Here is a 15018-nt window from a genome sequence, read left to right on the forward strand (position 1 = left end):
TGTGCCGGAACCCTCTCTCCTACCGTTCTCTCTGTTACGCGTTTTAGTGTTCTTATTCCTTTATTGACATTTTACTGTGGTTTCAAGAGGAAGAAAAAAAGAAATGTATTTGGGCAGTTTTCTTTATCATTGCAAATCTGGCTAAGTAGATTCTAAGACCTGCTTTAACTTCTATTTCTTTTCTGACTAGAGCTCTTGTGTAGCCCCTTCTGATCCTTTCGTATTTGGAAATAGGGAACATCCAGCCTCCCCTAAATTAAATTCTTTCTTCGTTCTTGGCTTTTAACTCCTACTGGTCTTTCCTACCAGCAGCATCTGAAGGGGCAAAGCCTTAAGCTTTGTCTCTAAAATTAATTCAGAATCAATGAGATGTCAGTTCAGAAACTGTTCCTGGGACACCTAGGAAAGAACATTTCTCTATAACCGACCCACTCCTCTGCTTCTTTTGCTTCCTTACAGATTTGTAAAAGGGCGCATCTACACATTCATTGGAGAAGTCGTTGTTTCTGTGAATCCTTACAAGCCGTTGAACATCTATGGGAGAGACACAATCGAGCAGTATAAAGGACGGGAGCTGTACGAGAGACCTCCTCATCTTTTTGCAATTGCGGATGCTGCTTACAAAGCTATGAAGAGACGCTCAAAAGACACTTGTATTGTGATATCAGGTATTCAGAAGGGGATCCCTGTGCTTTCAAGGTCAAAATGCATTTCACTTACTAGGTGCTCAAGGATCCAAACTGCTCAATAGATTTTTTTTTTTTTTTTGAAGTTAGAAACCTACGCAATTTTATAGGAGAAAAAAAATTGGAGCAAACACCAAATCATTCGAACCAATGCCTTGTCTTGATTCATTTCCAAATCCACATTACATGTGGATGGACTTTCTGGTCATGAAAGATTCTTCCTCCCGTCTCAATGACATAAAAGTACTGGATAAAATATAACAAAGATTTTTTTTTTAATATTTTATTTATTTATTTGTCAAATAGAGAGTGAGAATGAGTGAGCACAAGCAGGGGAAGCAGCAGGCAGAGAGAGAAGCAGGCTCCCTGCCAGGCAGGGAGCCCGATGCGGGGCTCTATCCCAGTACCTCAGGATCATGACCTGAGTTGAAGGCAGATGCTCAAATGACTGAGCCACCCAGGCATCCCAACAAAGATTATTTTAAATAATAACAGAATGAAAGGAAGAAAATGAAATCCTGCGGTACAAGTCAAAGTCAGATTGGCAAGTGGGAGTTAGTGTCAAAGGGCATAACAGGCATGGGGACCAGAACTGGGCCGTCCCGGCTGGAGGCTGGAGCTTCAAAGTCTGAGGAGCAGGAAGGCAGTAGACCTTGTTGGAGCTGAGCTCTTCCCAGAATCTTGGGTCATGTGAATTGAGGATTGGGAAAATATCTGCCTGCTGACATAGGATGCCCTCGCCCACGCTGTGGGGATTTATTTTGGTCATAATAATGCCTCACATCTGCATTAAGGTCTTTATACTTTCAAAACTGCTTTTATGACTTTATTTCATTTTGGTTATCAGAACAGTTCTGAGTGCTAAGACAGTTGTGTTTCTACTTTTTAGATGAGAATATTAAGGGTCAGAGGAGTTATAGTAACTTAGTGTTGGAGAATTATATCCTAGGACTATATTATATTCAATTAATAAAAGCAATATTGCCTGAGTATAAAAGGAAGGAGGGAATAAACAATCCTTTAAGCATATAAAGTAAAAGTAAAATGTCCCTCCCCTTTGAATATCTTGTTACCCCCCCAAAACTCCAACATTAACAGCTGTGAATTTAGTATTTATCCTTTTTATACATTTTTCTGTGTATAATACATATCGTCATACATGCATATTAAATTATAAACTCTAATTATGTTACAGAATTATAGCTGCTATTATTTGACTTGTTTTTCTGTTTAACAGTATGGAATGGGACATCTTTTCCTTAGCACAGCTAGAGAAGTAATGGCTCTCTGACAGCTGTGTGCTATTCCGTTGAATAGTTGAATCCTTTATCTGCCTGGTCCTCTACCAGCAGCCACGTTATTTGTCGAGTTCAGCAGCGACACATAGTATAGTCTGCAGAAATGCTCCTTAAGTCTTTGAACTTATTATTATTATTATTATTATTATTATTATTATTTGATCCCATTAGTATTTTTAGTATTATTATTTGATCCCATTAGTATTTTTAGTATTTCTGTAGTATACATTTCTGCAAGTGGAGTTTGGGGGTCAGAAGGCATTTCCACTTAAAAATGTGGGTAGCTCATGCTGAGCCGGTCCCTTCCACCCGCCTCATACCAGTCATCCTGCTTTTTCTCTGACGCCATGTCTGGAACTCGCTGTTGCATTCTGCTATGTTTTCACTAAAATGACGCTTGATTTTAATTTTTTGAAAGGAATATTTCATCCTCATTAAGATTAAAAGAAATTTTGCTGTAGAGCATAAGGGTACATGAATTTAGCCATGGCTGGTGTTTGAGGCACTGGCTTGTTTCTTTTCTACTATGCTTCAGAGTCACTGCCAAACACCAACACTCAGGTGTAAGGAGTTCACTTACCCCATTTTGTCCCTTGATATTTTCTATGCAGTCCATCTTAACTTGGAATCTATTTGTTATTTTACTTCCATAATGGTTTTGCTTCTTTTCTCAGCATTTTCAGAGCTGTTAAGACCTAGACGGTACCAAGACAGGAAGATTTTAACTCAAAAAAAAAAAAAAAAAAGGCAAAAATGAAACAAAGAATTTTAAGTAAATAACCTCAGAATTTGCAATTATTCTATTAAATGATCATTGCAATTATTGTGATTATTCTATGAAGAATTGCAGTTACTCTACTAGAAATCAGCTTACTGTTGGTCTCAATAACTGTATTAAGCCTTGCACAACTATTCCCGCAGGGGAGAGTGGAGCTGGGAAAACCGAAGCCAGTAAATACATCATGCACTACATAGCGGCCATCACCAACCCCAGCCAGAGAGCCGAGGTGGAAAGGTAAGGGTAGTGTGAAAATGGAGACACGTTCTCATTGGGGCTTTGTTTTCCATACAGACTTGCCTGGGCCGTCGGTTTTTATATTTGCTTCTTCATAGAGAAATACTGCTTTGGTAACCTTTATGTAAATAGGAAACAAAGTAACACTGCAACGGATGAAAGTCCCTGCCCCGTAACTGCTGCCTTCAGTGTTGCAGGTGCTCAGCCGAGGCAGTTCAGGGGATGCTGGTAGATGCCACTGTTCAAGTTGCTTTTTGTACTGTACTGTGTCTTTTTTACACTGTCTGCTGAGGAGCCCAAGGCTCCCTGGAGGGAAAGGGCTCTGGGAGGCAGATCTGTGGCATCCCTGCATTGCATTGTCAGAGCCGGAAGCCCTGATATTAGAATCGCTAAGAATGATTCCTTTTTCTCTTTAAGTTTCACGCTGCTGTCAGCATAAGATAAGGATGAGGGCTGCTGGGCACTGTCGGTAGGACCTGGCTGCTAGCATGGAACGCGCCTTTAGTATTTTCTTATCCATTCGTAAGGAACGAATGGATGGATTTTTCTTTTTAAAGATTTTATTTATTTGGCAGAGAGAAAGAGAGATCACAAATAGGGAGAGAGGCAGGCAGTGAGAGAGGGGGAAGCAGGCTCACTGCTGAGCAGAGAGCCTGATGCGGGATGCGTTTCTGGGACCCTGAGATCATGACCTGAGCCGAAGGCAGAGCCTTTAACCCACTGAGCCACCCAGGCGCCCCATGACTTAAGTTTCTTAGATGATGTGCAGTTTTTGGGAGAAAAAAAGTTTTCCAGAGTTGCTAGTGTGAAGCTCAGTGTTTATTTTCCGGAATCGCCCTCCGCATGCACATCTCAGCCTTCATTTTATGACTAGGAAAGAAAGGATATGGGTATGAAAGAAGGTGGTATAGCTGAGACTTACCCTACCGGGGCTTTCCTCATTTCTGCATAACCGGGCGGCGGTCAAGGAGGCAGTTTTCTGGACACATCCCCACCTCTGATTCTGACTTCACAGTCTCCTGTGACAGGCACACGAATAGGGGTCACTTATGGGAATTTCCGCAGACACTCAGGAGAACTAACTTGATTTTATTTCTAAACCCAGTGGGTATAGTAGAGTCAGGCATGTGTACAATGTCAAGTGTTTCGTGGGCATATCTTAATGTAGTTTTAAAGATGGTCATCTTCGTTTACCATAGCGTGCAATCCTCCCTCCCCACATTTTTAAAGTATACTTTGGTGTGGGAAGAGAGAAGCTGGGGTGGTGATGGGGTCACTTACAGTCAGAGTAGATCTGTTACATCAGCTTACTTTAGTGGCCAAAGTGATTTCTGCAGGTGGGCCCGCACGCAAGAGGTTTTGCCAGGGAAATAAAAACAAAGACTTAAGGGTTCAGCATCAAGTTAAAAAGTATCCGGTGGGAGACTGCGCTGTAGAAAGTTAGCATTCACTAAATAAGGAATGAATGTGGCACCTATTCTTTCTTTTCAGAACACATCTTTTTAAGATTTTTATGTCAGTAAAACATGTTCTCTTAAAAACTAAAAATTAGGAGCACCTGGGTGGCTCAGTGGGTTAAGCCTCTGCCTTCTGCTCAGGTTATGATCTCTGAGTCCTGGGATCGAGCCCCGAATCGGGATCTCTGCTCAGCAGGGAGCCTGCTCCCCTCTCCCTGGCCTGCTTCTCTGTATGTCAAATAAAATCTTTAAAAAAACAAAAACAAAAAAAACACTAAAAACTAAAAATTACAGCATTTGTCCAAGGCGGAAGTCCCCTGAAATCCCACTCCACAGACTCCTACCCTGTCAAGTTAGACCGCTGTAGTGAAATGCACTGGTCTTCCCGGATTTTTAAGCATTTACTAAGCTGTGTGCCTGCACACATGCACTCACGTTCACAGACACATTCACAGACACCTAAAGACCCTGCAACATATACTATTTTGCAACCTACTTTCTCATTCATCAGTGTATTCTGGACCTCTTTCTCTGTCGATGCATCCTATACTAGGAAAAAAAGTTTTTTTATCCAGCCCTACTGGTGGACATTTAGGGCCTGTTTGTTTTAGTACTTCAAACAATGCTACAGTCAGCATCTTTGTATAAATGTTTGGGTGTACTTTAACAAAATCTAGTTTTTCTAAAAGGTGCAGCCTCGAGAACTTTCTATACTGACTTTCATTTCTCTGTTAAAGAGTGAAGAACATGTTGCTTAAGTCCAACTGTGTCTTGGAAGCTTTCGGAAATGCCAAAACCAACCGCAACGACAACTCAAGCAGGTTTGGAAAATACATGGACATCAATTTTGATTTCAAGGGCGACCCTATTGGTGGACATATCAACAACTACTTACTGGAGAAGGTAAAATGTGCTTCATTTCTGAGGATAATGTTCTCCAGTGCTGACTTTTTTTTAAACCTAATCATGTTTGTAGAATTTTTTAAACTTACTTAAAAGTAGCTTTTAATCCTATTCTGCCTCCCTTCCCACTCCTCAGTTCACTTTCTGGGACAGGTTACTCTCCTTTTGTGCTCTTCTTAGCTCCTGCCGTATCAGATTGGGAAAAGTTTGGGCTTTGTAGATAAGGATTTAGGTGCATGTGTGGCAGGGGTGGGAGTGATATGGGAATGTGTGCCAACTTCTGGATAAGATTTAACCAAAACTGGGGCACCTGATTGGCTTGGTCAGTTAAGTGTCTGCCTTCGGCTCAGGGTTCTGGGATCGAGTCCCACAACGGGCTTCTTGCTTGGCGGGGAGCCTGCTTCTCCCTCTGCCTGTTTCCACCCCTGCTTTGTGCTCTCTCTCTCTCTGACAAATAAATTAATAAAATCTTTAAGAAAAGAAATTTAACCAAAACACATTCTAGGACTAATCAGTTCTACTTTTTTGACACACCACCATTGCTTGCTGCTGTTAATTGTCCTGAACACATGACGGAAGAGTTAGCCCATCCATTCCCCGAAATGACACTCTTTTCACAGAATCATGCCCATACAACTCTTTTTTTAACTGAGATATAATTGACATTTAACACCATAAATATTTAAGGCGTATAGCATATTGATTTGATACTTCTGTGTACATTTATTTTAACTAACTTGAATCTCATTTTCTTCTAGTTTCTATTTGTTCATAGCGTCCTTTATGGCAGCGTACCAGAGCATAATCTATTTTCGTTTGTTAAATTGAAGTCAGACCGTTAAGGAAATACCTGTATTTATCAGTGTCAGTTAGGAAAGAACTGGAAATGCCGGTAACATCAGTCTTTTTCCAGAATGTTTTATGGCTTCACTTTATGTGCAGAGCCCATTAGAAGGCCTCCTCTGAAAGAACGTGCATTGTGAGGCCTGTGAGTGCAGGCTTTGGGGGCCATCTGAGGTAGGGGCTTCAACTGATTTTACTACAGGACATAAGACATTGCTCTTTGAAATGCCAGCAGACCCTGGGAACCCTAAACAGCCCTTCCTGTTCTCCCACTTCCAATCCTCTTCCTCCTAAAAACCCCATCTTTAGGCTCCAGGTTTAAAAAAAAAGCTTTATTTTTATAAAGTTTAGAGAATTCTGTTTTAAATAGTAAAAAGAACATTAAAAATAGCACAGAAACCCCTGCAGAAGAGGCCTAGTTTTAGGTGGGTAATCCATGGGGTCTTTAGAACATTTGAATGCACTGTTAATACACAATTTCCTGAGAACTTGGCTTGTGCTTTGTTTCCAGGGTGCATTCTCAGATTAACGATTTAATGTGATTTTTTTTTTTTTTTTTTTTAAGTCTCGAGTGATTGTGCAACAGCCAGGAGAGAGAAGCTTTCATTCTTTTTATCAGGTTAGTATCTCTTGTTGTGCAGGTAATCCATCATTGGCTCAGTTGTACCGGGAATGAGTATTTTATGTCGGGACACTCCCCTGTCCTGTGCCTCCTTTGCCTCCATTGGCCCAGGACACATTACACATGAGTACGTGCATACGCACACGCTCGCCCACGTGCTGCTTCCGAGATTCGATGTGTGTGATCCTTATAAAGAAGAATCAGGTGGTTAACCCACCAGAGGAGTTGACTGCCTTGGTTGAACATCCCCTCCATTTTTTTGCAATGTAGAGAACAGTTTAATATCTGTAAAAGCTTTTGAAATGATAAATTCTGAATATGTTAAATTAATTGTGTTTTATTTTGAATTGAAGCTGTTGTTCCCATTATCTGGGAGCCCAGAGACAGGAATACAACTTGAGTTTATTTTGCTCCCGGAGGCTATAAGGCAATGTGATTACTTAATTATGAATTCAAGGGAGAAATGTCTTCTTTAGCCATCAAAGCTGTGATTGCTCTGAAAGAAATTTGATACCTCTTTTGAGAATGCTTTTAAAGTCAAAGGCAGACTTTAAAAGTAGCCCTTCTGTTAGCAAGTCTATGCTCCGAGAGCAAGTAGGATACATAATTACAGTTTTTAAAGCCCTAAAAAACATAAGCCAGTGCTGAGAAATAAAGTGGGTGATCCAATGAAGCATTGCTGTTTGGGACTTTTTTAAAAGTAAAACTCTAAGTAAGATTGATTTCCATGTGGAACATGTCTCTGCAAGGGATGGAGCAGTGACTGTGTAAGTTGAACACAGTACAGCTCAGCTGAGTTCCATTTTCTCTAGGTAACTGCTGTAATAGATAGTGCTCATTTATATATACACAAGTTCTGGTATATTTAGTTTAAATGATCACTTTTAAAAATCTGATAATTACACCTTTGAAGTAAGACAAAGCATACAGTTTAATGTAGAGAATTGAAACCTACTGCTTTTCAAAGGCGTGTTCTGTAGGTAAGGGCTCCCCATATTATATTTGTGTTCTCGTTGACAGTTCACCAGGTTTTCCTTAAACTAGTTTTCTACCAAATATGAAATAGTTCTTTAACTGTCCAGAACTCGTAAGTTCTTCCCAGTGTTTTCCCCACTTGGATGAGTGTTAAAATTTGTCTTTGTTCAACCCTTCAGTGGTGGTTATCCAGCGGTGCTTCACCCCCCCACCCCCCCATCCCCATCCCCACCCCCCATAGAGAAATTGAGGAAGGAAGGCTATTTGTTTCCAGTGTGATTCAGCATGTGACCCTGGGCTGATACCTCTAACTTCAGCAGCAGTGTTGACTTTTTCTGAATTCTGAAACACAGCTCTATCTTGTCTGGATAATGAGGCAGCTAAGCAAGTGACCACAACGCTTAGGTTCCTGTTTAGCAAATGACCATAGTGAAAGCAGATTACCATTGTGAGAATACTTGATGTACTTGGCTCCGCGTGTATTTTGCCAGTTCATTTTTTAATTAAATACCTTTCAGCTCCTTCAAGGAGGTTCAGAGCAGATGCTACGCTCTCTACATCTCCAGAAATCCCTGTCATCCTACAACTATATCCACGTAGGCGCTCAATTAAAGGTAAGAGCTTCCTCTCTGAGATATCCAATCAGACAAAAAACCAGAGGGGACATTAAGTAATTCTCTGGTCCAGCCTGCTGCCTTTAAGCAAATGAGTGACTCTTTTCTTCCATTCTGGTGTTTAAATTCTCAGGGACAGAGACTCGCTGCATTACTGGTCAACAACTTCACTTAATAACTGTTTCTGTGTTTGATCTGACAGGAAAGAAGTTTCTCTTGTGATCTTGTGGTTTATTTTGTTTTGTTTTTCCAGTTTTTAATCCCAATTCTTTTGACACTGTGAAAACATTGGTGTGACTAGGAAATCCACTTCAGAGGAAGATGCCATATGGTTTGGCCACAGGCGAGTTGGGAAGCAGAAAGAACTTTAAAAGCACCCTGGTTGAAATTGAGTATCAAAGATCTCCATGCGCTGTATTGATTTTGACCTACCCTGGAGATAGTTTTGTGACCCTGGAGCATTTCTATTCAGCCCTCAAATTTTTTCACTTTTTTCCCTTCACTTGCATGCGAGCCTTTTGCACTCCCATATGCAGATGCTTTTCTACTCTTTTATTTCTAATTAGTGTTCTGCTAGTCACCTTAGAGCTAATCCTAATAATATAGTAGTCTGTTGATGGTAGACTATAAAATGGTAATTATAATATTATCCTGCTTTGTCAGAGAAAGGTATATAAATATATAAAATAAAATATGGAGGGAAATAGACCAAGGTTTTAATTACTGATTCTGAATGGATGAGATTACAGGTATCCGTGCCCTTGTACTTTTCCATGTTTTAAATTTCTTCTGTAATAAAAAATAAAAAATACATTGCTTTTGTAGTCAGGGGAGAAATAAAAAGAATTTATAAAAGGAAAGAAAGGAAAGGAGGTGTTTCCTTTTTTGTTTCTATTATTCTTCTAAAACAAATTATAACTGCATTACTGTTTAGCTGTATTTTTATTGCCATGCATGGAAATAAGTGATATTTAGGCTTTCCCAATTAATTTTCCATTATTTGACATTCAAGTTGCATGGATCTTTTTTTGTTTTGTTTTACAATCATCTCAGAGCAGGATGTTTGGGAGAAAATTAATTGAAAACAAACAAGACAATAGAGGGCAACACTTGAGCTTTCTGAGACTAGGCCAGCAGCGCTCATGGATGCAGAAGGGATTGTGAAACCAGCACTTAAAAATGCCAATGACCGGGGTGCCTGGGTGGCTCAGTTGATTAAGCAACTGCCTTCGGCTCAGGTCATGATCCTGGGGTTCCAGGATGCAGCCCCGCATTGGGCTCCCTGCTCAGTGGGGAGTCTACTTCTCCCTCTGACCTTTCCCCTCTCATGCATTCTCTCTCTATCTCAAATAAGTAAATGAAAATAAAATTTAAAAAAAAATGCCTATGACCAGAAATGTTCCTCTTTAATCAGATTGTCTTACTAACCAAATTACTTTTCGCCCACTCCTGTAGTGCCCCCACAGAAAGCAAGTATTAAATGAACATTTAGCCATTGTCTAAAGCTGAATGTGGCTTGGGTTCTCTTTCATCCAATTCCCATTCCTTCCTCCCTGCCTCTTTTTTTTTCCCTCTCTAACAAAAATAAAGACATAATGTATGATCATAGTCAAAACCTAAATAAAGATGTACCAGAAGGAAACAAAAATATACTAAAGTTTACCTTCTAGAGATAGTTACTGATGATGGTTTATGTGTGTGTGTGTTTTTAAGATTTTTTTTTTTAAGTAATCTTCACTCCCACTGTAGGGCTTGAACTCATGAACCGGAGATCAAGAGTCACATGCTGCTCCTACTGAGCCAGTCAGGCACTCCTATGTGTGTGTAAATATATATATATATATATATATATGTAAATATATATATATTTATATATATATATAAATGGAATCATAAAATAAACGTTGATGAAATAAATTTGCTTTTATTAAATGACAATATAATTTTAATATCTTTGCATTAACAAATATGTTGATAGAATGATTTTAACAACTATAAAGCATACTCTATCACAGTTTTACTTAACTACCCTAGAAATAGAGGAAAAATGTACAATTAATTTCTTATTGTTTTGGGAGACTTTCATTTGGGTTGAAGGGAAACCCAAATGAAAGTCTCCCAAAACAATAAGAACTTAATTATCTCATGTAACGAGAAGCCCTGTTGGTTAACTTAATGCCATCACAGTGTTGGTAGGGACCCAGATATTATTGGTTTTTCCAACTTAAAACTCTCCCATCCTCACTGGATTTGGCTTGAGTGCTTAGGCTGATTTTCGTCATGGTCCCAAAATGACAGCTGTAGTTCCAGAAGTCACAGGCAGAGGAAATGTTCCTGGCTTATGTCCCTTTGAGGCTAGGGAAACCTCATGCCCTATTGACCTGAATAACATCACATGCCCACAGCTAGTTAGTCCCTTGGTAAGGGGAGTGAGATCACCGTGATTAGTTTCTACCCACAAAGATTTACCCTCTGAGGTTGCAGGGGAGACCAGTCCTGAAGGACAAGGGTACTTGGAGAGGGGTGAACAAACCAGGGTTCTAGCAGCTGACAGTTTCCCACAGTAGGACATTTAGATTTCTTGTCTAGTTTCTGTGCAATTTCAGCACAGTTCCAGTTTATAATAATAGTTCTGTCTGATACTTGTCTAGTGCTTTTTATGGGCTAGGAACTAGGGAAGTGATTCTCATCCAATTCTCCCAACAACCCTGTATTGTTGTGCCCACCTTACCCATGAGGAAACTGAGACTTGAGGAGGTTAAGTATCTTGCCCAAGGTCAAAGAACCAGGTAGGTGGAGAAACTTTCCTTGTTGTGTCCTGGAGGAACAGGTATTCGTCAGGTACAGAGGACCCCTTCGTGCCCTTCTCCTGTGTCCCCACCAGAGGAGAAATTCACCGAGGAAAAGATCAGTCAGGCCCTCTGCAACTGCTGCTCTAGGGAAACTTTTTTGAGATAGGCCCTTACCATTGCTTCACTGTAAATTTCTGTTGATGTGTTTGTATTTCCAGCCCGATGGCTGTAGCTTGTCGAGGTTAGCAATTTGGCTGGCACCTGCACATTTGGTGAGGGCCTGCTTTCTGGTGTATAGATGGAGCCTTCTCTGTGTCCTCACAGGGGAGAAGGGATGAGGAATCTCTAGGGCCTCTTACAAGGGCTCTAATCCCATTTATTGAGGGCTCCATCCTCATGACCTAATTCCCCCTCAAAGACCCTACCTCCTAATTTCATCACCTTTGGGGAGGGGTCAGGATTTCATCACAAGAATTTGGGGGTGATACATTCAATCTATAGCAGCCCTCTCAAACCAGTTAGAAGATCCAATGCACCAAATGTTTGTGAAAGAGTGGTTGTGGTCCCAAAATATCTAATAGCTTGCTGAATGACTGAGGCAGCCCACTTTGCTTTGGGGGGTCCTGCTTTTCCTCACTTGTCAAGTAAAAAGCCTGACCATCCAAGAGAGGAAGTGTTATTCCCAGACTCTACAAGACTAACTGTGAAACAAAAAACCACAGGCAACAATAGTCAGGCTTGTGCCTGCAAGAGACTCCCATGGTCAGTATTTCCATTTGTGATTCCATGTCCCATGTTCTCTTCACTCATCACAGAGTGGCAGTCAGCTTCTGTGAGGCAGCCCAGGACTTGCTCCCTCACTGAAGGTTCCGGAAAATATGTCACGCCTATTTTTTGTGGTGGTGGCTCTCACACACAGTGGACATTTTATGTGCTGAGTGATAGTTCTACCCTAAAATAATTTTCTTTTCTCTGGGTACTCAGTGACTTACTACAGAAGCCTCAAGATGTTGGCTAAATTCAAATGTAGTCTCGTAATTGTCAGATTTTTATGCTCGTGTGAAATGTTTTCCATTTTCATTCTCAGTCTTCTATCAACGACGCTGCAGAATTCAAAGTAGTAGCTGATGCCATGAAAGTAATTGGCTTCAAACCTGAGGAGACTCAAACGGTATATAAGATTCTGGCAGCCATTCTTCACTTGGTGAGTTGGGCCACCTTTGAGAATATATTGCCTCCCTGTGGAGACAGGACACTCTTTCAGAAGATTTTGTTTTTTCCCTGCAGATTTAAAAACTAATTTATATAAAGAAAATTTCTCTTACATTTTTGAAGCAATTACTGTATCTGTGGTTCACTCCATCATTTTATAATATTATGAAGGATTTTTCAAAGCCACTGTAGGTTTTGAAACTTAAATTCATCATCTTCCTGATATGTCAGATTTTGAACAGTTTCATTCTGAGGATGAAAGAATTCAGTAGCGATATGACTATCAATGGTATAAGCTAAAATCTTTTGAACAGAATACTGTTTGAGGAGCACTTGAAGCATAAGTAATCAGACCTGGAATCCTGATCATCTCATTTTTCACATTGGGAAATGAGCGCTAAATCGGGGTGGCAGGACTGGCTTGAAGGCGCACCCAATTCATGGTGGCCAACCCGGTAGGTGAGATGGCCGACCAGGGTCCAGGCGTGCTCCACTACCACTGCAGCAAACTCAGACAGATGAAGAGCCCTGTGTTGGATTTCTCTCATTCCTGTTTATATAATTATAGACATTAAAAATACAGTGAACGTGTCACCTTAGAAAAAAATGAATGACACCATGAATTCAAACCCGGAATAAAACTTACCTTTCTGTAACGTGGCAAGATTTAACTTTTAGTGAAAGGCGCAGGATCTCTATGTAAAAATATCATAGGGCAATGTAAATGTTACCGTAAGTAAATGCTCCTAACTAGAAAGACTTGAATATTACAAATTGCCCCGTTCTTTCAGCCAGTTCATAAATAAAGTTAACAGTATCCTTCAGAATCCAAACAGGAATTTTATTTTTAGAGTTGACATAATGGCTTCTAGAATTTACCTGGACCAATACACATGTAAAGAAGATCCAATAAAACATTCTAAAGAAGAGTAGTAAGGTAGAGGGGAAAGAGGAGAGGACCCATGACTAATTCTGCCAGATTTCAAATGATAGTAAAAGTGACTAATTCTGCCAGATTTCAAATGATAGTAAAAGTGACAGTCCTTTAAAACTTGTTGCACGAATGTATCATCAGATTATGCAAGAGATTGGTTGATGTGCTGGACAGCTGGTAGAGGGTTAATAAGTATTTATTGCTTGTTGAATAAGTAAAATATAAATAGACTCAGAAACTTGGGGGAATTTAATATATAAGGGTGATATTTCAAATTTCTTTTTTTTAAGATTTTATTTATTTGAGAGAGAGAAGAAGAGAGCACAAAGTGGGGGAGAGGCAAAGGCAGAGGGAGCAGACTCCCCACTGAACAGGGAGCCCAACATGGGGCTTGATCCCAGGACCCCAGGATCATGACCTGAGCCAAAGGCAGACACACTTAACCGACTGAGCCACCCAGACAGTCCTAAAGGTGACATTCCAAATCAGGAGGAAAAGCTCAGCCATTCAGCAAATGGTGTTGGAGCAACTAACTAACCATTTGAAAAAATAGTTAGATTCTTTGCACCACTTAGTAACACAAATTCTAAGTGAGTTAAAAGCTTAAAGGTAAGGAGGAAAGCTGTGTATTTGAAGAAAATATTAAACATTTATAAAATCTTCAGCGTGGGAATTGGTCTAAGTATGACACCAAATTAAGAGAAACCCCAAAGCAAAAGATTTTAGATTTGACTACATAAAAATGTAAAACTTCTCTCCATCAAAAAACAAAAGCTGACTATTAAGAGATAGATGGGTGTCTAGAGCAGAGAGGAGAGATGGACAAAGCAGTGGGTATTTAATATGTGTGTGATGTATTTAGGAAAATCAGTGCTACAGACAAGGTCACTTTGAATTTTATTTTTAATTGGCAAATAGATCCCCGACATAACATTTTAGAATCTTGCTGGCAACGGCATCTTGTTGTTTTCTGTCTGGTATAGGGAAATTTAAAATTCGTGGTGGACGGTGACACGCCTCTCATTGAAGATGGCAAGGTTGTATCTATCATAGCAGAGCTACTCTCCACCAAGACGGACATGGTAGAGAAGGCCCTTCTCTACCGAACGGTGGCCACAGGTCGCGACATCATTGACAAGCAGCACACGGAGCAGGAAGCCAGCTACGGCAGGGACGCCTTCGCTAAGGTGGGATTTGAACTGACATTGTCCCTGCCTGGGGATGCGGTTTTAGAGAACTCCCGTGAGGATGCATCCAAACATTCCGTGAAAGTGGGCTCAGGCTTTTAGAAACCAGAGCGGTACTTCTGGGCCATCACAGTCCAAATAAAATGCCCTGGCTGTGAGCACCAGGAGTGTTCTGAGAAGAACGAGTCCAACTGGGCAGCCGACGCTGCCTGCACAGGCCCTCTTGCCACCTTCCCTTTCACGTGGCTCACCGATGTTTGATGAAGGCCGCCCCAGGTTGCCCGAGGGAGTGCTCATCCTCCATGTTCCGCGTCTGTGCAGGGATTGTGCCCTGAAGTCATTCACCTTCTTTCCTTTTCCTGCTACAACAAATAATGCTGCCATAGCCCGTGTGTGTGTCCCTACACACCAGCCCTTTTAGTCCCACGGGACAGACTCCCAGGAATGAGCACCCCACATCAAAGGACACACTGATTTTAG

At 40.8% G+C, this 15018-nt stretch overlaps 1 protein-coding gene across 3 annotated transcripts in view; it reads left to right on the top strand.

The window, feature by feature from the left end:
- Nucleotides 1-15018, top strand: part of MYO1D (myosin ID) — a 343759-nt gene that overhangs the window by 91995 nt on the left and 236746 nt on the right. For all 3 annotated transcript variants that reach the window (XM_059147262.1, XM_059147261.1, XM_059147263.1), the window contains 7 exons: nt 460-668; nt 2906-2999; nt 5194-5359; nt 6768-6821; nt 8318-8413; nt 12293-12409; nt 14335-14538. In XM_059147262.1, coding sequence (XP_059003245.1) covers nt 460-668; nt 2906-2999; nt 5194-5359; nt 6768-6821; nt 8318-8413; nt 12293-12409; nt 14335-14538 — 940 coding nt within the window. The remainder of the gene's footprint in view (nt 1-459; nt 669-2905; nt 3000-5193; nt 5360-6767; nt 6822-8317; nt 8414-12292; nt 12410-14334; nt 14539-15018) is intronic.

Source organism: Mustela lutreola, chromosome 15 (genome assembly GCF_030435805.1).
Source record: "Mustela lutreola isolate mMusLut2 chromosome 15, mMusLut2.pri, whole genome shotgun sequence".
NCBI classification, from domain to species: domain Eukaryota; kingdom Metazoa; phylum Chordata; class Mammalia; order Carnivora; family Mustelidae; genus Mustela; species Mustela lutreola.